We start from the raw sequence: 23,696 nt of genomic DNA, 5'->3' as shown, positions 1-23,696 counted from the left end.
TTAAATATTGTAATGTAACAAGTCTGTTTGTAAATACTAAAATTAATATAATTCTGATATGTGTTTTCATTCTTATGGAAAGTATATAACTACAATTTCATGCAATGCTGGTGTTCAAATCAATATATTTGTATAAGAAAAATAAAAAGCTATGTGTAAAAAAAACTAATGGGGCAATACAGTTTCTTCTTTTTTGTTTATTTGATTTAGGGATTGGGCTTCTTTTGGTTGTTGGGGTTTGAAAAATGGGATTTGAGGCATGGTTACTAATGGATCCGTGGGTTTGGATGTGTGTGGGTGTGTTGATGTTTGTATTTTGACTTGGGTTTTGGGGTTGTATTTTGATAGATCTGTGGTTTGTACTTTGATGGTATTGCTTGATTTGATTTGTATTGGTTTTCTAGGTGTATGTTCTTCATGTTTGTGAATTATGAGAAACTAATACCATATTTTAATCTTGTTTTTCTTTTTTTTTGTTTTTTTCCCCTTGTTTTGGGAGGAGAGAGACATAAAATGGGTGTAAAAAAACTTATTTACCTCCCTTTTTTAACAGAGGTGGGTAAGAGAGACTAAACGGAAGTAACATCAGGTGGGTAAAGTGTCAAAAATGAAACTACGGATGGGTAAGTTAAATTCAGGCTAAACCACAGGTGGGTAATCTGTAATTATCCCAAAACAGAGAGAGAGAGAGAGAGAGAGAGAGAGAGAGAGAGAGAGAGAGAGAGAGAGAGAGAGAGAGAGAGAGAGAAAGGCAGGGAGAAAGTAAAGAAGAAGATGCAGTGCAGAGCATGCCAATGGATGCTGGTGAAAATGAAAAGGAAGAGGCAACGTGAAAGCAAAGAAAAAAAGAAGAAAAAAAAAGAAGAAGAGAGAGACCAAAAATCTAAAATCATCATAGACACCATTAGACCAGTCTAACCAAAATAACCAAATCTAAATTTGTCTATTTAAAATGCTTATATTAGTTTTGATTGTGGGGTGTTGACCTAAACAGGAATACTTTCTTGACAGTAGTAGTGCCCTCAGATTTCTCACTCTTTTTTTTCTCTCCTTAGGCCTTAATTATGTATTATTCTCTACGAACAATTTTTTGTTGTAATATATATATATATATATATATATATATATATATATATATATATATATATATATCTTATGCAGTTACTAAAACTGAACCAATAAAATGAAAAGGTACAACAGTTTTGGTGTTTTTAAAAGTAGACGTGGCATAAATTTATATAGCCAAATGGGGCAATGAGGAATGGTTGACAAAAAGTCAAATGTTTTGGCTATTAGTTATTATATAGATATTATATATATATATATATATATATAATTATTTTAATGTTTTCAAATTTCATTCTACAAAAATAAGAGTTCCCAAATATTTGAATTAGTCCAATAATGCTCTTAAAAAAAATAATTTGTCTAACAGTTATAGACACAACTTTTTTTTCACAATTTTATTTTTTGTTGTGAAATTGCTCTTATATTTGTTAAATATTTGATTAAATTTGACACCAAACGTGTTTGGATCTATCTTTTTCAACCTGTTATGTGGCAATTAATAAGTCATTGATTCATTAAAAAAATCTTGTCACTAAAACTACACATGAAATGTCTCTTTAGTTGCCACATAATGGGTTAGAACAAGATAGTTTCAAATATGTTTGGAGCATAACTTATTCCTCAAGTTGCAGAAAGAAGAATTCATAATCTGCAAGGCTTGACCGATCGAGAATCGTATTTTGTAGAATTTTAATCAAGCCCAAAGCCCGCGAAAACATTTAGGGTTTGTGTTCAACACAACTAGGTATAAAAGGAAAACCCTAAATACGTTTTAGAAGTTCTAAAGAGGACTTGTGAGTTGTCCCTGTGAGATTTGTAAGGTTTTGTAACCTTCTAACTCAACAAACATCTACTGGAAGGAAGATCCATATAAAAGGACCGGTGGAGATAAGTAGTTGCATACAAATCAACAACTGCTGATGATCTAAAATTTTGAGTGGGATCTCAGAGTCATAAATGTAGGTGTTCGTGTTTAACAAATTTAGATAGAAGAGTTCGTGGATTCGGAGTTGCATGTGATCACGTAAGTAAGTACTACAAGAGGTTGCATTTGATCTAGGGAAAATTTATTGTAAGCACTTTCATTCTATTTAGTGAATTTTTTGCCTTGATGATAGTTTAGGTTAAATCCTCCCAAGGTTTTTTACCTTGAAACTAGATTATTTTATTAATTTTCCTGAGTTATTATATTGCTTGCCTTTTTTACTTTTCCGCACTAAATGATATGATTGTCCTAGATCCTAATAATAAACCTAAGTATCAAATTGGTTAGTTAATTGGTTAAACAATCTGAGTATACAGGAGTCTAAACGAACTAACAAATAATGTGCTTCTACTTTATGATGTTTTTGAAAACACCTAGTGAATAATACTAACCCAAAACAATAATTCTAATGTTGGTTTATATTTAAAAAAAATCATATTTTATTTTCACAAAAATTTTATCATGGTTTTAAAAACCGGACCGAAGCAAAACCGGATTTGCTTCCAGTTTTCATCGATTTTAGGCATTTTTCCAAATCGGACCAGTGACCAGTTCAACTGATCGGACCGGCCAATTCGGTCCGATTTTTAAAACATAGAATTATATTGAGCAAATGATATTGCGGCCAAAATAGGCATTTGCCCCTTTTGCCAAAACTTTCCAACAAAATGCTTTATGTCTGAAACTATAAGGTCACAATTTACATCCAAACCCACAATGAGATGGGGATAGGCCCAAAGCCCAATACAATGAAATTTATAGAGAGTGAGCTTAAAATCTAGGTTTTAGTGATGTTAGATAACTAAGATGATGGGGTCGATCACAACCTTACACACAAAGAACTGTTTATATGAAAGAATTTTATCCTCGAACACAAGCCGAGGATGATTTGTATTAACTTTTTCAAAGATAGATTACAACTAAGGATGGTGATGTATACAGTATTTTCACTCTGTTTTTCGTTTCTTTCTTCTGAGCGTCTTCCTCTTCCTTTTATATCATTTCCCACCCATGGATAAGGTTACTGATTTAAATACTTGTTCCATCCACCTCCCCTGAAGTCTTTGGAGGCAGCTGTAAGGCTCAACCCTGTTGCTCAGGCATTACTTCCCCATTAATGCAGCCAGAGAAGTAGTTGCAGAGCATTCAATGCGAGGGCGGTATTAACAGCTTTATCTTAAATACTCCACCACCCCTCTTCTTATCTTCCACGTATACCATGCTTACCCTTACCTATAGGATCTTCTAGAATATTGTTTGTGGACGTTAACCAACCCTTCTCCTACCTCGACTTTGCATAGCCTCGGACATATTCTTCCTCGAACCACCTTCTTAGATATCCTTGATCGGATATCACTTCTTTACCTATTAGTATTGCTTCGTGAGTTGACATTCTTATATCCTCGGACCATTCAGTGTCCTCGAATTAGGCTTTTAGCCCAACAAATACTCTTGGGCCAACCCAATACATGTTCATGGGTCCATTGACCCTACAGAAACTATTTAGAGAAATGCCCCTGTTTTGAAACTCAATTTTCTAAAAATCAAGTTTCAATTCAAAACTCGATTTTTGGACAATAAAGTTATAGCGAAATGAGACTTATAAAAAAAAATAAATAAATAAAAAAAATTCTAGAACTCAAGTTCCACAATTTTTTTTTTAATTTGAAACTCAATTTTTAGAAAATCGAGTTTCAAAACAGGGGCATTTTCCTAAATAGTTTCAGACATGGGGCATTTGGCCATGATATTGCGCTATAAAATCATCATCACCATGGCACTCCCAAAGTATATATAGGTAATCTTTAGATACAGATGAAGTAGCTAGCGTCTGCGTTTTACTTCTTTCTTTCTTTTTCGTGCTGCACACGTTTCAGCTTTAAGGGACAAAGTGATTGTGCACGCACTATTCACTTACTGTTTATGTACTTTTTAGCTACTTTTTCATTAAAAATAAGTCTCACGGCACTATTCACATATTTAAAAATTATTTTACTATAGTATTTTCAGTTTTCATCTGTATCCAAACGAACTCATAATCAATTGTTTTGACTTTAGTTCTCACCCACGTTTCTCAGGAATTTCAGTTAAAGCCGCAATCCTTTACTACATTTGCATTTAGCATTGACTTTTCCTTGGTCAAATTTCTTACTTAGAAAGGTTTATTCATAATGGAAAAACGTTTGTAGCATTTCTAGGTTGCCACTTTTTTTGTTGAAAGAGAATTTCCTTCCATTTTCACCAACCCAATTGCTGTTTGGCAGCTCTTAGGATATTTCCTTATTGGATAATTGAGTGCTTTAATAATATTTTTTTAATTCTATAGGATAGTAAAGAAGGATCTATTTGGACCTAAACAATGTTTAATTTAACAATAAGGATCAAGATCATTCATATAAGTTATTTCCATCTTGAACTTCTTTTTATTACAAAAGAAATTATATCATGTTATCAATCCATTAATAATATCACTAACATAATGATTGAATAAGAGATTTGGAGTTCAATCCTCACCTACAAAAAAAAAAAATCAATTGGTGCTTTATTTTGATGATAAAGAGTAAAAAACATAAAAATAGACATCATAGGTTGAAACTTTATAAAAAAAAAATCAAAATAAAATCTCGCAAACCACATTGATCCAATTACCAAAAGGAGGCAAAGAATCCCAAAGGTCTTTCAAACCAAACTTCATATTTAGAGTCATTCAAAAATATTCCCAAATTATGATATATTATTGGTTGAACTCCACCCAGAAATTATGTTATGTTATAAATCCACCAATAATATCACTAAAATAATGGTTCAAATCAAAAGAAAATCTCGCAAACTAGGTTGAACCCATTTCCAATAGGAGGTAAGAATTCCAAAGGTATTTCCAACCAAACTTCATCTCTAGAACCATTCAAAAATATTCCCTAAGTAGGAGAAATTATTAGGTCGAACTTCATCCGGAAGACCTAATAATATCTCTTAAAAGAGCTTAGCTCTATGTTTTGAATCTTTAACCTACCCAATCTTGAAAAATGTCAATTTGGCCATTTTGCACAATTCCTTTATCACTACTCTCCTTTCCTTCTTTGGGGTAAGTGCTCACTACCTTCCTCTCCAGTCTTCCCTCTATGGCTATAAATACCAATGAACTCTTCATCTTGTCAATGCCAACATCTATTTTTTCACCATCTCCTTTATAGTATCACCCTATAATTTCACCCCTTGAGTTGCAACTAGCGCTCTAGTAGAAGATGGGTGGTTCCACTTTTTCATTGAGCCTCATCTTGATGCTAACTGCTTCCATGTTTGCTACTAATATGGCCAACAAAGATTGGCATTTTGGCTTTAACTATACCAATTGGTCTTTCAAAGGAGGCCCTCCCCAAAGCCAAAATGATACACCAGGACCTAGAAAGATTGTTGTAGGTGGCTCAAAGAACTGGCAATTAAACTTTAACTACACCGATTGGGCTCTCAAAAATGGCCCCTTTTACCTAAATGATACTCTAGGTGAGTTGCCATTCCTTGTTTATTACTTCTGTTTGTCAAAGTGTCGTCTAGGTTTTATCATCAACTTATGTTATTTTAGTAAGTGTCCTAAAGACATCAATTAAGAAATACTAATAAATAATCATATGTGAGTTGTGAGTCTTTCAACAAAAAAAATACTTTGTTGATAATGTGTTGATTTGCATGATCAATGCAAGTTCACTATGATTGTTTGTACTCTTTTTTATAGTAGGTGTGTAAAATTTATCTTTAAAAAGGGAGGGGGGGCTAAAACACAAAATACATTCCTGAAGTTTGAAGGATTTTGAATTTTACATCCTAAAATTTTAAAATTTAGATTTTTTTTTCCTCAAAAGTTATATTTCATTTGCATTAGCAGTTTTTCTATCCATATTTTCTATTAAATGCCACTTAAACTTGCCATGTGCGTTTAATTCTTTAAATTAAATGACGTTGCATCATTTTTATGATGCCATGTCATTTGCATTATGTCACATGGCATCGTTTTATCAAACGAACAAACACAAATGGCAAGCTTATGTGGCATTTAACGGAAATATGGACACATAGACATTGTTGATGTAAACGGAATTTAATTTTAGGGGGTAAAATTTTAAATTTTAAAACTTTAAGCTATAAAATTCAAAACCCTCCAAAATTCAGGGGTGTATTTTAAATTTTAACCAATATAATATAAACATTATTTAATGGAGAATGAAATATATTTTAACTTGTGTACTTAAATCACTCCTTAATAGAAGACACACACACACACATACATACATATATATATATATATATAAATAATTTTTTATATGATGACAATATGGTGGTTGCAGTGTTCAAGTATGATCCACCAACAAACGACAGCATAATTCCTCACAGTGTATACTTGCTACCAAACCTTGGGAGCTTCTCAACGTGCGATTTGAGAAGGGCAACAATGGTGGCCAATGTAACTCAAGGAGGGGGTGAGGGATTTGAATTTGTGCTGAAAAAGTGGCAACCCTACTATTTTGCATGTGGTGAGCGGGATGGCTATCATTGCAATGCTGGGCAGATGAAGTTCTTTGTCATGCCACTGTTTCATCAATGGCATTGATGAAGAAGGAGTTAAGGAAGTTGTATTGCTGCATTCTATACCTAGCTAGCTAGGGGTTTCTTCCCCATATTTACATTCCAAAGTTGTTGCGAGCAAGATTTGTTTTTCGATTATTACCTTAAGATCATATGCAATGAGTGCTAAATAAATCTATGAGATGAGAGAATAAGTGCTCTATATGCTGATAGTCTAGCATTTATGCAATGCTTTGATGTAATATTGACTTCATATAGAAAAGCTTTTGAATTTTTTTGCAATTGGAAGGACTGACCGTGTTTGGAGATTAAATTCAATAAGAATTCAGTGTAATTGCTCTATTTATGCTCTGCAATAAAACTGTGCCACATAATATTTTTTCAAATAAAAGAATAGAGACTAATACATATACGAACACAGTCTCTAAACATTTATTCAACCAATATAATTTTAATATTAAAAACAAGATCACTACTTTAACATTGTCTAAAGACTGAACTGAAGAAACACCAGAGCAAGAAATCTATCAAAGATGTCGATGGAAACTGGAAGAAAGAGCCGCTCAAAAAGCCGCCATCAACTGAGAACTCTCCATATATGCTGATTTGATTCACACCCAAAATTAGAGATGAAAATAATGCCACCGGTGGCCAGGCCGGCTGTGACAGACCTTGTTAGTTATGGTTGTTATTAAGTCGGTTATACCAGTTGGAGTAGTTATAGCAGGTAGAGTTGGTTTCAAGTCCGTTAAAAGCGGTTAAACGGATTCAATTGGTGTAATTCTCGCGAACTTCTCCTATGATTCAACTAGTGCATGTTAGAGTTACTCTTTGTCAGGACTGGCTCCATATCAAATGAATAAATATATTTAATATTCATCAAACATATAACTTGATGAATTAATATTATAGAGTTTTAAATATTTTGGTTCAAAGCATTAAATTTAACAAAGATAAATGATTTTTTTCTATATATATATATATATATATATATATATATATTATAAAAAATAAAAATAAAAAGAGATTTATTTTATTTTGAAAAAGACAATGATCTATTTTTAACTTTGATTTTGGTATTGAGAGAGAGATAAAGATTGTTTGGTGTGTGATCAGAGGTTAGGTGGTTGATATTGACAATTTAGCAAGCAAGTTTTTAAAAATTTAAGTTTCAAGTTGTTAAAGGGAATTAATTGTCATTGTTGATGTAGTACATTTACAATTTTATTTTTGCCAAACATCTTAAGGTTTTCAACTAGGTTGGTTTCTATTGGCATATATAATATTTTGGAGGCCTTCATATGTGGGAAAAAAGTAAACAACTTTTTTTTTAAAATCAAATTGCTATAATGATTTTTTAGAACTTTTTTCAATTCAGTCTTCAAATGATGCCTAGTTTTTTTTTTTTTTTATCTTTTCTTATATTTGCATTATATTTGTAGAATAGGTTTTAATGAGATGGTTATTGTGGGTATTAATCACTTTTTTTAATTATTGTTATTTGAAAGAAATTGATATGGTGTTATTATTATTATTATTATTATTTGGTTGGTGTAAATAGAATCCTTTACATCAAGGAGAATTGCCCCTCTACCTCCCCAAAATTCCCTTAACATAGGAGGGAAGATTAGTTCGCCTAAGTGATAAGTATAAATAATTAAATATTATTTTAAAAAATAAAAACAAACCAACAGATAACATACATTGATACAATTTTTTTAGAAAACTCACGGCACTTTCGTTTTTACAACAATTAAAAATCTATTATCTAGAATCTAATTTTTCTGAACTTGTTGATTTCTTAATGACAGATAGAATTTGCTCTGTAAAAGTTGCTTGGAGTCTGAGAATATTAGGCTTATTTGTGAGATTTTTGTTGATATATCGGTTGTTAGTATTTTTTTTACAATTTAATTGCATGTTGCTCTAACTATTGCTAATACTATAAAAGAGGTCATTGCTTGGTCAAAAGAATGTTCATCTTTTCTCTTTTACATTGTACAACATAATTTTGAATAAATAAAGTCTATATTATCATTTCTACTATAAAAAAACAATTATCTCATATAATGGCATTTTTTAAAGTTAAAATCAATTCATCTCTCTCACTACACTATAACTCAAAATAGTAGGTCCAATATTTTGAAACTTAAAATAACTACTACTACAACAACAACAACAACAACAACAACAAAAAACACTAAATCCTTGTTGCTATTATCCCTCCCTTAGTCTTTGTTTCCTCAATTTTTTGACTCTTTTACAGTTTTACACACTAAGTTTTTGCTATAAACTCAAATTTTAAATAGTAATTAGAAGAATAAAGAAAGAAATTTGGATTTTATATATTTTTACAAGCAACCAAGTTAGTGAAACGCTTTTAGATTGATATGTCTTTTCAATTTATTTTGAGTGAAAAATTTAAGTAATCAAATAGGAAATCAATAGATGAATGATTGTTTTATCACATATATCAAGAAATATAAGAAATCATGAAACAATTTCAAAATATGAAAAGTCGTCAAGGACAACTAAATAAATTAACCTAGGTATAAAAATAAATTATAGTTTACATTTTTATGGCAATTATATTATTATATAGTTGTTTATTTATTTATTTTAATGTCAATTAGTATTTCAAAATAATTTTGTTTCAAATCTTGTTTTTTTTTTTTTAAATTTTGTCCTCTCTAACCTCAAATCCCATCTCTGTCATCATGAATACTTGTACATATGCTTATATAGCACATGGTTTCTAGGTAATTAATAAGGGCATGTTTGGTAGGCCAATTTAAACTCATATTTTCACATTTTAAACAATATTACACATATTTTCACACACTTTTTCACCTACACGTATTTTAAAAAATTACAAAAATCTTATCTCAAACTACTCTACCAAACACCCCCTAAATATCTTAATAGGTGGCTTTTGCCTAATTAGATTTAGTTACTTTTAATGGGTTTCAATTAGCTCAACTAATAAAGTTTATGATGGTTGAATAAGAAATTTGAGGTTTTCAATTCATACTTACCCCAAAAACCAACTAATGTCTTGGTTTGATAATAGGAAGTTATTATAAAAAACAGACCTCATAGGTTAAAACTCTTTCTTTAAAAAATATATATATAGCTACTTCCTTGTTCATATAAATGGTTCTTATTTAATTTAGTTTATGAACGGTCACTGGGTGCTTTTTTTGACTCTTTGCAGCGATTTTGACCGCTGAAAAATGCCCATTTTCCTGTTGGCATGTTTATTTATGTCCGCATACTGCATTTCTGCATGAAATACGTGTTGAAAGAACCAAAGACTGAGGGAGATGAGATGCACGAGAAGAGTTGGGATATACGTGCATGTTCACATTAAGCAAGTAAAATGTGTTAGTATGATGGGAAAACTCATTACAAGCTAGCATACGATGATCACTTATTCCCTCTTCCATTAAAGTTAATGATTTCTTGGTTAATATATTAAGAGAATCTAGAATGAATTCAATCTGGAAGGAAAATATTACTATTTTCTTTATATAATATACACGAATGATGGCATGTGTATATATATATATATATATATATATATATATATATATATATATATATATATATATTGTGCAATTTAACCAACATTATCACATCACCCAGTTGAATCATACGGTAGTCTCTCATCAGCATGACGAAGATCTTAGTATCATTTTTTTTTTCACAATTTTTATACCCTTTTTTTCTATTTCAGTCAAATTTTGTCGATCAGTTCAAAGTGCAATAAATGTCTTTATTAATTTCCTGCATATAGTGGTTCAAAAAGACGTCTTTGAAATAAATAAAAGAAAGGACTATGGCCTTATTGCGTACTGGCAGAAAATTTAAGAGGAATTAATTAGGAACCAGTACCTGCAGTGTGTCTCACCTTCTCTTCATCACTAGCTAACCACTTAAGTAATGCTATCATCACTAGCTAACATCTGACTTCACCATCTCTTTACTTGTGTCTCACCTTCTAATTTCACCCTCTAGTCTCTTTCCTAAGCTGCAAACTCATACTATGGGTTTCACAGTTGCACAAGGACTCATGCTACTGCTGCTAATTGCTTCCACAATGGCAGTTAGCAAGGCCAACAAGGGTTGCAAATTTGGGAATCAGCCTTTCCATCGCCCCAATAATACACGAACTTCCAACAGGATCATCGTGGGTGATTCCTACCATTGGAACTTCGGCTTTAACTACACCGATTGGGCCATCAAACATGGCCCTTTCTACCTAAATGACACTCTAGGTGAGCTTACTTTGTATTGCTACTTGTTACGTATTTAAGTTCAAAATAGTCAATTCTAAGTTTGAACTTTGTCTCTACTCTATATAAGCATAAATTATCAATTTGGATCCTTAAGGAACATGAAAAATATGTGCATTTATTTTTTTTACTGAATTCAAATATGCATGAAATTAAAATAACTCTATATGTTGTTGATTGCAGTTTTCAAATATGATCCACCATCTCCAAACACATTTCCTCACAGTGTCTACTTGCTACCAAACCTCCGGAGCTTCACAAAATGTAACTTGAGAAAGGCCACGATGGTGGGAAATGTGACACAAGGCGGCGGGGAAGGCTTCGAGTTTGAGCTGAAAAGGCCACGGCAGCGTTACTACTTTGCCTGCGGTGAGCGCAATGGCTTTCATTGCGTGAATGGAACCATGAAGTTCTTTGTGAAGCCAATATTCCGCTAGTTTAGATAATTACTATACAATGTGCATGTCATGGGAAACATTACTTGCTGTTATCTCCGGTCCTTCTATGTCGTTTGTTGTGTTGTAGTAGATAATGTGTCCTTTACTTATTTTAATATTATTAAATTAAAGACTGTTTGTAATTTTGAATTAATATTAAGGGATTGACTGCTTATTTTATAATTTATGAGTTACATTCTAAATCAGGTGATTTTCTATCATTTATTTTTTCTTTTCCCGTCCTTACAGACAATGTTATGTGTTCTGAATAATTGAGATGATAGATAATAAATGTACCAGCTGTGACTGGGTATTGATGTTCCATAGGGGAGCCATTTTGCATCTTTGCTGTTTTTACTGTAATATTTACTATTGTATATTGAAGGTAGAGATATTATCTGTCCACAATATTTTCATAATATTTTTATAATAATTTCTAAATAGTAAGTTGTTACTGGTTATTATTGTTTGGGTAAAAAAGTAATCCTAATGTTAGGTTAAAATTTGAATCAATAACAATTAATTACCTATGATTTGTTTTTAAAATATTGTGGACATAACATCTCTCAAATATTGGAAACTTTTACAATTGGAAAGGTCTATGAGACTTAATGATCAATGTTGGTCTATGCACAAAATCATTACTTGAGTGTAACACATGTAAATAATATTGAATGTGATTTACATCTCAAATTTAGCTTATTTAATATTTGATGGTGATTGCCAGAAAAAATCTAAAAAATTGGTTTGAAGGTGAGCTAAGACCTCAGTGGACGGTGACCTGAGGAAAACAGAACATGATTCATGTTTCAGCGCAAAATGTCTTGTTTGGTTTAGTCATTCGAATTGTAAAGATTAAATTTCATAAAAAATTGAGTGTAACTTGTAAGTAAAGACTTTTGCATCCTCAAAATACTCACATTTTTTTCTCCAAATAAAAGAATAGAAAGTATCATATGATTTTACATGCATGTAAAATCATAACCCTATTAAATGCCTATTCACCATATAATTATTATATTCTGTATTAAAAAATATGCAAGAAGACCCATTGTCCGAGTTAGCTAGCTAGAGCCTAGATGGTACTGCGGTTAATTGGGAAGATAACATCTTGGCAAGATTTTAATTAAAGAGTTAATATAACATATAAGTTTAAGTCAATAGGTTTAGGCACAATTATGTTATATTAACCACATACTTTTATTATTAATATTCAATTCATTACTTAATAACTAACCAATCACTCACACGTAAAGATTCCAACAATGGCTCTATTTTCGTTTTCATTTTTCTTTGCCCAATTTTTTATCTCAATCCTTATTCCACTTGAAATATATGCTCATATTGAGGGTCAAAATAAGATAAATTGCCCACCAAAAACAAATCGTACATATTATATTAAAGTGAAACTTGAGAGAAAATTCAATAAAACATTCTAATTTCATGTTAAGTGCTTTTACATGTAGATTCATGAATCTCAACTTAAAAAATATATTAAAAAAAATTAATCATAATTTATTTTACTTCTACGTAAAACTTTGAATGTAAAACTAATCCAAATTTTGGTATTTGTTGTTACACACACTCTTGCACACAACCAAACACTTAAGCAAAATTTACATTGAAATTGTGACGATTTCAATGCAAATATTGTGTGTGTACAGTTGTGTATATTACACACACTCCCAAATTTCCTTACAAAAATATATTATCATTTCAAAAATAAATTTCGAATATAAATTTTATAGTGTTCAAAAAAATAGTTGTTCATATCTTATTTGAAAAATGAAAAAAATGAAAAAAATTTATTGTAGCACAATAACACAAATTTAGTAAGGTAAGATACAAACATAATTTTTTTTTTTTTCCTAAAAATAAAAGGAGCAAAGATAAACAATTTACATACTCTATCAAATATTATCCTTAGGTTTTTTTAAGAGCAGACAAAAATAAACAAATGATAATCAATGGTGTTCAACTTGGGTAAGAATTTCAATATGCATCTAATTATTATTTAAAAACTTTCATGTATATGCATGTGGGGATAAATGAGCCGAGTACGAGTATTGGGCCATGGGCCATGCCTGAGGATGTAAGAGAGCCTGAGGATGGTCGAACAGTAAGATAAGTGTGTGGGACAATGGGTCGAGGACAAGGACAAGTAATAACGAACAAATGGTGTCTTCCGAGGATCCAAACTTTCTTGGAAAGCATTGTGGAAGGTTGGAGCCCAGTCGCCTAGAGAATACCGTGCAAGAGGCTACCATACTTCTAAGAATAAAAGCTCAAAGAATTAAGTGATGCTAGAGATAAAGATAAAACAAATTTAAATAAATAGGTCTTATAAATAGACGTGTTACTAATCACAAGTAATTCAAATAGAAAAATGTTAAAAATACTATAAATTTTACTACATAATTTTTATTTATTTAATTATTTTTATACAAGATAAAAATTATACTTTAGCCTAATCTAAGTATATATATGTGCGAAACTCTTTTTTAGAGACTTAAATCTCGGTCATTGCCCCCCACACCCCTCAAGAACTTATACTTGTGGAGTGATCACTAAACCAAGGATGCGTGGTGGTCTCCATAACTTTTGTAATTTGATGTGACAATAAATATGATAAGTAGATTTCAACAAATTATTAAATGCATTTTTGAATGAATATTAGTGATTGGTGATATATCTTTATAATTCTCATGTTGTAAATTCAATAAAATTTCTAGTATTTTTGTAAGCCTCATGTCATTGATCACTTTCATTACAACACCAATTTGTAGTAAAATTTGTTATAACTTTAGCATTTTCTCAAAAACAAAATCATATTAAAAATTAAAAAGAATATATTTTAAAAAATTATTATACAAAATGCTAGTTAAATATTATTTAAGTGATAATATAAATGCCCCATTTGAAGATTTCGCCTTAAGCCTTCGAAACACTTGGGCTGGCCTTAAGAACTAGCTAGGGTAGTGTCTCCGAGAAAACTATGATGTTCTCAAGGATTAAAATGACATGAGACTCCCTCATTCACATTAATGTAAGATTTACCACGAATTTAATTAATAAAACAAGCTATTATGTGAAAAGAGAAAGTATCAGACTATCATTTATACTCCCAAAGTACTGAATGACTACTTGTGTCTCAAAAGGACTTTAATACGCTAATAGCTCTAGCTCATTCGTTGGAAGTTGGAATCAAACCTAAGGGTATCAACAAAAACTTGGTTTTTTTGGAAAATAACACTAAAACTCAAACGATTTTGTTAGTTAGCACACTTTTGAAACTATTTAGGAAACTAACATCTCGAGTGCAATAAACTCGATTTTGGAGTGCTAAAATCAAATCCATTGAACTCGATTTCATTTAAACTGAAATCGAGCCTTACAAACTCAATTTCTCAGTCTTGCCTTCTTCTGTTAGCAACACACTCTATCTCTCCCTCACTCAACACACTTCGTCTCTCCCTCACTCAAGAATCTCCCTCACTCAGATCACTCAACAAACCCAATGACTCAGATCACTCAAAAAACCGAATGAAACATCAAGAATCAAGAAACCCAAAGACCTAGAGAGAGAAACATCAAGAAACCCACCCAAAGATAAACATCAAACCCCGTAATCGTCGCCTGCCTTTGCCACCTGGGTTCAATCGTCGCTACCTTCACTGTCACCACCTCTAGTTTGTTTTCTGTCTTCATGGTTTGGGTTTTCTATTCTTCATGGGTTTCTGTCTTCGTTGTTTTAGGTTTCTTCATGGGTTTTGGGTTTCTTCATGGATTGAGTTTCTGGGTGTGAGTGACAGAGTGTAACGAAAAAGCATGGATGGAATCGAGTTCTACAAACTCGATTTATATGCCACGATTCTGAAATCGAGTTCAGTGAACTCGATTTAGCATTCCCAAAATCGAGTTTATTACACTCGAGATGTCAGTTTCCTAAATTGTTTTGAAAACATGCTAAAATTGTTTGAAAATTAATGTTATTATGAAGGAAAAAAATCCGCATAAAACTTATCTAAAATTATTAGATTTTTTTTAGAAGACTAAAAAGATTAGCTTAAGTGTGGTAATTGACTAATTGGGGGAAAACCATTTCTAAGAAATTTAGATCTATTAAAAGCTTAAACATGGATACAAGCTCTGAAATCTAAATGCAATATAACCCTGCTAATAGTGAAAAAAATCTACACAATTATCTTTTGTTTCAAATAGGTGTAATTAGAAGCTAATTATGTTAAAATCTTTTACAGGTAGATCAACAAAAATATTGACTCCTGGTGAGTTGTCCATTGACCATTTGTAAGATATACTATGTATATTTTTAGTTTTCTTGGCTCACAAATTAATGTTTAAAATGTAGTTTCCATCTTGGGGTCATTTCTTTTGCTACTAGTGGTCTATGCATTCTACCATGTCTATCGTTATGACATAACAGAAAAAGAAAATCAAGCAAGAATTGAAAAGTTTTTGGAGGATTACAAAGCTCTCAAGCCCACAAGGTACTCATATGCCGATATTAAAAGGATTACAAATCAATTAACAGAGAAGTTAGGTCAAGGAGCCTATGTAACAGTGTTCAAAGGAAAGCTTTCTAGTGAAATCCACGTTGCCGTGAAGATCTTGAACAGTTCCACGAGAGATGGGAAAGAATTCATAAATGAAGTGGGAACAATGGGTAAAATCCACCATGTTAATGTAGTTCGCTTGGTTGGCTATTGTGCTGATGGATTTAGAAGAGCTTTACTTTATGAGTTCTTACCAAATGATTCACTAGAGAAGTTCATTTCCCCAGTAGATTCTAACAGTTTTCTTGGTTGGGAAAAGCTACAAGACATTGCTCTAGGTGTAGCAAAAGGAATTGAATATCTTCACCAAGGATGTGATCAACGAATCCTCCATTTTGATATTAAACCTCATAATATTTTGCTAGACCAAGATTTCAATCCCAAAATTTCTGATTTCGGTCTAGCCAAGTTATGTGCAAAGGATCAGAGTGTAGTGTCCATGACTACAGCTAGGGGAACCATCGGTTACATTGCACCTGAAGTGTTCTCTAGGAACTTTGGGAAAGTGTCTTACAAATCAAATATTTATAGTTTTGGAATATTGTTGCTTGAAATGGTTGGAGGGAGAAAAAATGTTGATGTAAATTTGGAGACCGCCACTAGCAAAATATATTTCCCAGAATGGATCTACAATCTATTAGAGCAAAAGGAAGACCTACGAGTCTATGTTGAGGATAGTGGAGATGCTAAAATTGCAAAAAAGTTAGCAATTGTGGGACTTTGGTGCATCCAATGGAACCCAACAGATCGCCCTTCCATGAAAGGTGTGGTTCAAATGTTGGAGGGAAAAGGGGATAAGTTAATTATGCCTCCTAATCCCTTTGCCTCTACAAGCTCAACAAGAGTCAATGCAAGTATGCCTGCAAGGCGTCTAAACCAAGAGTTAGAAGTCATCCCAAAATTAGACTAAATACTTAAATGATAATATAGGTTGCAATTATGTTGTACTTGAGGATTGAAATTATTAATATTATGGTCATTGTAGGGACAGCTTTTTTATATCAAGTATAAGCAAGGTGATGTATCTTTTAATTTCTTGATGAGGTAGGGAAAAAATATAAGGTTTAAATTTTTATGTTTTATTTTTATAATTTTCATAATTTTTTAAAATAAGGCTTTATTCCTTATTTTGGAGAGTTTTTAAGAGTAGTCAAAATTGAGCCCTAATAGGGAATGGTATAAATTAAGATTTGTTTAATAATTTTTTTTGTTAGAATTTCTTATATTTGAGCCTAATTTTGTCTTAACAAATGAAGTTTCCTAGTCGCACTAGGACTTCCTCGGTGCTTTCCAATATAACTTAGGAGTAGTGCTATGAGTACTTCAAGTTTTACTTCATTAAGCTTATGAATTGATGTGTTACCAATCACAAAGAAACAATTCAAATATTCATTTACAATGTGGTTTAAGTCCATCAATCATATTCATTGATGTAGAGGGAAATGATGAAGGCAAACTAAATGGAACTTACTCAATTTCGTACTTAGCAAGTAGCCCTCATTGTAACTATCGAATTATCAACAACAAAAAAAATCTTAAATTTACAAAACCTAACCTTCTTCTTTTTTGTTATAAAATGATAGTTGGGGGTGGCGAGATTTAAACCCTGGATGTCTCTGTTAATAACACTAGGATGTGCTAGCTGAGTTACAAATCTCTTAGCAATCCAAGTCAGATAATACATAAATACTTAAGATTATACAATTCAAAGATGTTCACTAATCTTATCATCACCATAAAACAACCAAAAACAATAAACAAAAACTAGATGTGGAGCATCTAATGTTATCAATCTTGCCAACTACACATGTGCATGTAAAATATAAATCAATTTGGATTGCCTACAAAAGATAACTAATTATTTAAAGCTTTAAAAATATAACATAACATATTAGATAAAGAAAAATAAGTAAATAATTATGATGAATTGCACTTTAATCTACTTAATATTAGTTGTAGATCTAACAATGAAAATATTCATATTCATACTTGAGATTTGCACCTATTAGTGAATAATTTCTTCATATTTTGACTATTTTCATTTACATTTAAAAATACTAATATAACTTTAAGTTGTCTGGCAACCATTTGTAAGATATATATACTGCATATATTTTTAGTTTCTCAACTCACGAATTAATGCTTAACATGTAGTTTCCATCTTGGGGTCATTTCTTTTGGCATTAGGGGTCTATGCATTCTACCATGTTTATCACTATGACAAAACAAAAAAAGAAAATCAATCAAGGATTGAAAAGTTTTTGGAGGATTATAAAGCTCTCAAGCCCATAAGGTACTCATATTCTAATGTTAAAAGGATTACAAATCATTTAACAAAGAAGTTAGGTCAAGGAGCCTATGGAACAATGTTCAAAGGAAAGCTTTCTAGCAAAATCCATGTTGCTGTGAAGATCCTGAATAGTTCCAAGGGAGATGGGGAAGAATTCATAAATGAAGTGAAAACAATGTGTAGAATCCACCATGTTAATGTGGTTCGATTGGTTGGATTTTGCGCTGATGGATTTAGAAGAGCTTTAGTCTATAAGTTCTTACCAAATGATTCACTAGAGAAGTTCATTTCCCCAATAGATTCTAACAATTTCCTTGGTTGGGAAAAGCTACAAGACATTGCGCTTGGCATAGTAAAAGAAATTGAACATCTTCACCGTGGATATGATCAACAAATCCTCCATTTTGATATTAAACCTCATAATATTTCGCTAGACCAAACTTTCAATCCAAAATTTTTTTTTATTTTGGTTTAGCTATGTTGTGTGCATAGGATCAGAGTGTAGTGTCCATGACAACAGCCAGGGGACCATTGGTTACATTGCACCCAAAGTGTTCTCTAGGAACTTTGGGAAAGTGTCTTACTGCTTGCTCACTCCCAAGTGCAGGAGATCGTAGCAATATAATTCTTGGAGGACCGAGGTCGAACCACAAGGAGCAGGGTAAATTCAAAGACAATATAATTATTAAAAAAAAAAATTGGGTGAAGAAGAAAAGTACATTTGCTTGGTGATTGTTAACAAGAATATTAATAAAAGCCGATTTAAATCAATAATGTAAATACTAGGGCATCGGGGTGTTTCCCTATATCGATATGGGTTTCTTTGTGATCTAAGAAAAATATATATTTCATAATTGATTGTTCTTATACAATTAAAAATTTGATTCGGTTGAACTGAGACAATTCAAGAACGCATGATAACCTCAATTAATAATGCGGTTAGAAAAGTTTTCAGAAAAACTCATTCACTTTAAAACCTGATTTCTATTTGAAACTATTAGAAATTCATCTAAACAATAAGAAAAACATGATTGAACTTATTGAAAGTATGGAAGAACTAATACATCAAAAGAAATCTAATTGAACAATCAAATATGTCGTTGATAAAATCTTAGAAAGAATCACATTGAATATTCATACCGTATAGAAGAAACATAACCCCTAGCCCTAGCAAAGAGTTTAGGCTGCCATTAGAGAAAGGAAAATACAAGGTTTTCTCTACCCAAAATTCGTTCTCCCAGCCTCCCCTCCAAACCCTAACATAAAAGTGTCCAAAGAAAATAAAACTTTTACTATTCTAATTTTCGTCCAGGTTTACAGCGGTAACTTGTGAGTTAATTGTGGCCTTCAAAACTTGTGAATTTTGAAAAACTCAAAACTGGAAAGTTGTAGATAATTGAGTCACAGTTCCAACCCATCTAGCCTTGTTTAATTGAATTTTTAATGAGTGAGATACGCCCAAAATACTAATCAGTATTCAAATCAGATTTTTCCTTTTCAGATTCTGCCTCTTTGGTTACTTTCCTTATTTGAAGCTTCCAATCAGAGTAGACGATTCAAGCACTCCAGCCGCACCTCCTTAGACATTTAAGCATGGTCCTTTAGCTCCACTTAATTCTAGTTTGACCTCCATTCTCTCACAAATTCTTGTAAACTCATCTTTCTCACATGATTTCCTGAAAATATAAAATTACATACAATGAATGGCATCTTATTCAATAAATTATGTAAAGATAAATAATAGGGACTAACACAAATCATGGCTTAATTATACAACTTAAGCATAGTAATAAGGAGATAATGCCCACATAAATATATAACAAGTATACATTTTAAGGCGTTATCACTTACAAATCAGATATTTATAGTTTTGGAATATTGTTGCTTGAAATTGTTGGAGGGAGGAAAAATGTTAAGGTAAATGTGGAGACCACTAGCCAAATATATTTTCCAAAATGGATCTACAATCTATTAGAGAAAAATAAAGACCTACAAGTCTATGTTGAGGATAATGAAGATGCTAAAATTGAAAAAAAAAAAAAAAAAAAAAAAAAACTTAGCAATTGTGGAGCTTTGGTGCATCCAGTGGCACCCAATAGATCGCCCTTCCATGAAAGTTGTGGTTCAAATGTTGAAGGGAAGAAGATGAGTTAAGCATGCCTTCTAATCCCTTTGCCTCTACAAGCTTGACAAAGGACAATGCGAGCATGCCTGCACGGCATCTAAACCAAGAGTTAGAAGTCATCCCAAAATTAGACTAAATACTTAAATGATAATATAGGTTGCAATTATGTTGTACTTGAAATTATTAATATTATGGTCATTGTAGGGACAGTTTCTTTTAATATCAAGTATGAGCAAAATGATGCTTATAAAAAAGTATCTTTTAATTTCTTGTTGAGGTAGAAAAAAATATAAGGTTTAAATTTTTATGTTTATTAAGTTTATATTTTTTTTAATAATTTTCATAATTTTTTTTAAAGAAGGCTTCTTTATTTTGGAGAATTTTTGAGAGTAGTCTAAATTGAGCCCTTATATGGAATGGTATAAATTAAGATTTGTTTGAATTTTTTTTGGTGAATTTTCTTACTTTTTAGCCTAATTGTGTTCTTAACACAAATGAAGTTTCCTAGTCGTGCGTGCGGGCCTAGGACTTCCTCGGTGCTTTCCAATATAACTTAGGAGTAGTGCTTATGGTTACTTCAAGTTTTACTTCATTAAGCTTATGAATTGATGTGTTACCAATCACAAAGAAACAATTCAAATATTCATTTACAATGTGGTTTAAGTCCATCAATCATATTCATTGCCACATCAAATTAATTGCACATGTGATGTAGAGGGAAATGATGAAGGCAAACTAAATGGAACTTACTCAATTTCGTACTTATCAACAACCAAAAAATCTTAAACTTACACAACCTAATCTTTTTTTTCCTTTTTATAAAATGATAGTTGGGGATGGCGAGATTTAAACCCTGGATGTCTCTGTTAATAACACTAGGATGTGCTAGCTGAGTTACAAAGTTCTATTCAATCCAAGTCAAATAATACATAAATACTTAAGATTATACAGTTCAAAGTTGTTCACTGATCTTTATCATCATCATAAAATGACCTAAATAAATAAAAACACTAGATGTGAAGTATCTAATGTTATCAATCTCGTCAGCTACACATGGACATGTATAATTATAAATCAAGTTGGTTTACCTACAAAAGATAACTAATTATTTAAAGCTTTAAAAATAAAACATAACATATTAGATAAAGAAAAATAAGTAAATAATTATGATGAATTGCACTTTAATCTACTTAATATTAGTTGTAAATCTAACAATGAAAATATTCATATTCATATTTGAGAATTGCACCTTAAGTTAGTGAATAATTTCTTCAGTATTTTCATTTACAATATAAACTTTTAATATAACTTTTTTGTACACAATCAAATTCGGTCAATAAAGAACTAAAATTTTATAACTATGACTATTCTCTATAAGGCTTAATTATTACCTTCAAACCTATGGAACTAACTTCGAGTGCAAATCAAAGATAATATCGATACAAAATAAGAATTTTACCTCCAAATAAAAAAGAAACAAAAGAAAAAGGCCCCAAAAAAAAAGAAAAAGATTATTCATGTGTAATGTGTTAAAAAGGGGGTCGAAGGAAGGGAGCACGGTCACTAATTAGTGCAAATAAGTATTTGATCTGCAAGGTAAGTTGGAGTAAGTAAAAACAAAGATGTCGTTTCGGACCGAACATCTTTTGGGCCCAAGTTCTAGCCCAAGGATTTCCCCTGGGTCTGTTGGGCTTGGGTACCAAGAATCCCTTGAATGCATTGGGCCCGGCCTGAAGGGCCCCTTTTTACCCCTCCAGCATTGCTTTGTTCAATTGTTTGCCAATTGAAAGAATCTACTATTCCGTGTTTTTTTATAAGGTGTCCGCGGTGTTTGGTACACCTTTTCAAACAATAATTTTTAGCTTTTAAATAATATTATATGTATTTTTTTACACATTTTTTTACTCACAGGTATTTTCACATATCTTTTCAAACAACAAAACTCATATTTTTAAGTGTATGTACCAAACTAGATTAAACAGGGGCGCCAAAGCCAAAGTGTTAATCAGTGTGGTCACGTTACCACCTAACTTGAAAAAAAAAATTGAATATCTTAAAAAATTAAATTTTAAATTAATATGGGTCATTACCTTAAAAAAAAAATTGACCACCTTAAAAAAACTTGAACAACTTACATAATGATTTGAGCCCATTAAAAATAAAATTCAACATCTCCAAAATTTTGGTCATGTTAAATGTTGAACCTAATAATTGCGAGAAATACTATGTTTAAAACATTTCTACAGCACTTTCGTAACAAATCCTAAGTAGTAGGTCATTACTGGTAGACAAAAAAAAAAAATTTCAGTAGCAGGTTCAAATTAAAATCAGTAAAAACTTATCACCCAGGCTTTGTTGCGTAAGCGTTTCAAAAATGTTGTGAGCGTAGCATTTCTCAAAAATTGTCCAAACAAACAAATTAGCCTAAAATCCCAAATCAAACGTTTAATTGTGATTTTTTAAATTGTGTTTTCAAATAGCATATTTTAAAATCAATATTTTTTTATATAAAAAAATACACGTTTCAGATAGCTAGTCTGTTAGTGCTTGTTTTAGTCTTTAGCCAAATAATTTATTGAATTTATGTGATACATTTTTTTCAAAAGATAATACATTTTGTTTATATTGTTACTTATTTAGGCAATATATTAGCAATTAAATAGGAGATCAATAGTTCAATAATTGTTTGGTTGTATACATTGAAAAAGATGCAACTGATAGCACTGATAGTGAAGTTATCATATCATACAATCTCAGCCGCGTGTTTTTTTTTTTTGTGATGTTAATATATTCAAGTTCTTTTTTAATGACCACCCTAAAAAAAAGTGTGGCGCCGCGGCTGAGATTAAAACCTCTTTATTCAGGTTATGGAATTGGCCAATAAGCTCTATGATCTTGTCTTAGCAATTACTATTTAGGTTTAGGACTTTTTTTATAGTCTTTTAATTGAAACACATAGCTAATGATATGGATATTGTTGTAGATAGAAGGGGCACAATGATAATTCTCCATAACAGTTTCATGGACTTGGTGACAAGCATTATATATTTATAATGGCCCTGAGTTTTGTAAGGAAAGGCATTCTTCCTGCCCCACACACACACAGATCACATTCCAACAAGCTCAGTGCTAAAAAAAATAAAATAAAAAAATAAAAAAGAAGAAGAAGAAGAAGAAGAAAACGTATAGGAGAAATGGAATGCATCTAATGTAGAGCAGAGGAAACCAGGGTGGTCGATACCGTACCGGTACCGGCCGTACCGGTCAGTGCACCAGTACCGGTACACTTCTATTTTGTACCGGAAAAAATACCGGCCGTACCGGTCGCGTACCGGCCATAC

General features: G+C 31.7%; 1 protein-coding gene, 1 long non-coding RNA gene and 1 pseudogene across 2 annotated transcripts; all 3 read left to right on the top strand.

The window, feature by feature from the left end:
- The first annotated feature begins 10,488 nt into the window (after positions 1-10,488).
- LOC142619375 (uncharacterized) lies at positions 10,489-11,549 on the top strand. The gene is made up of 2 exons (XR_012841488.1): positions 10,489-10,911; positions 11,113-11,549. It is a non-coding gene; the product is annotated as an uncharacterized LOC142619375 (long non-coding RNA).
- Positions 11,550-15,606: 4,057 nt separating this feature from the next.
- Positions 15,607-16,850, top strand: LOC142620116 (rust resistance kinase Lr10-like). Its single transcript, XM_075793540.1, has 2 exons — positions 15,607-15,652; positions 15,736-16,850. Exons 1-2 carry the CDS (start codon positions 15,607-15,609, stop codon positions 16,848-16,850), a joined length of 1,161 nt encoding a protein of 386 aa, XP_075649655.1.
- Positions 16,851-17,400: 550 nt separating this feature from the next.
- LOC142620115 (rust resistance kinase Lr10-like) lies at positions 17,401-20,491 on the top strand (annotated as a pseudogene).
- The last annotated feature ends 3,205 nt before the right edge of the window (positions 20,492-23,696 follow it).

This window comes from Castanea sativa, chromosome 12 (genome assembly GCF_040712315.1).
Source record: "Castanea sativa cultivar Marrone di Chiusa Pesio chromosome 12, ASM4071231v1".
In the NCBI taxonomy this organism is placed as follows: Eukaryota; Viridiplantae; Streptophyta; class Magnoliopsida; order Fagales; family Fagaceae; genus Castanea; species Castanea sativa.
Note: the sequence above shows the minus strand (reverse complement) of the source record. Positions and strands in the feature narration are given on the sequence as shown.

Coding starts and splice junctions, on each gene's coding strand:
- LOC142620116 (XM_075793540.1), top strand. CDS start 15,607: ATGTTAAAATCTTTTACAGGTAGATCAACAAAAATATTGACTCCTG. Junction 15,653..15,735: donor AACAAAAATATTGACTCCTG/GTGAGTTGTCCA, acceptor TTTAAAATGTAG/TTTCCATCTTGGGGTCATTT.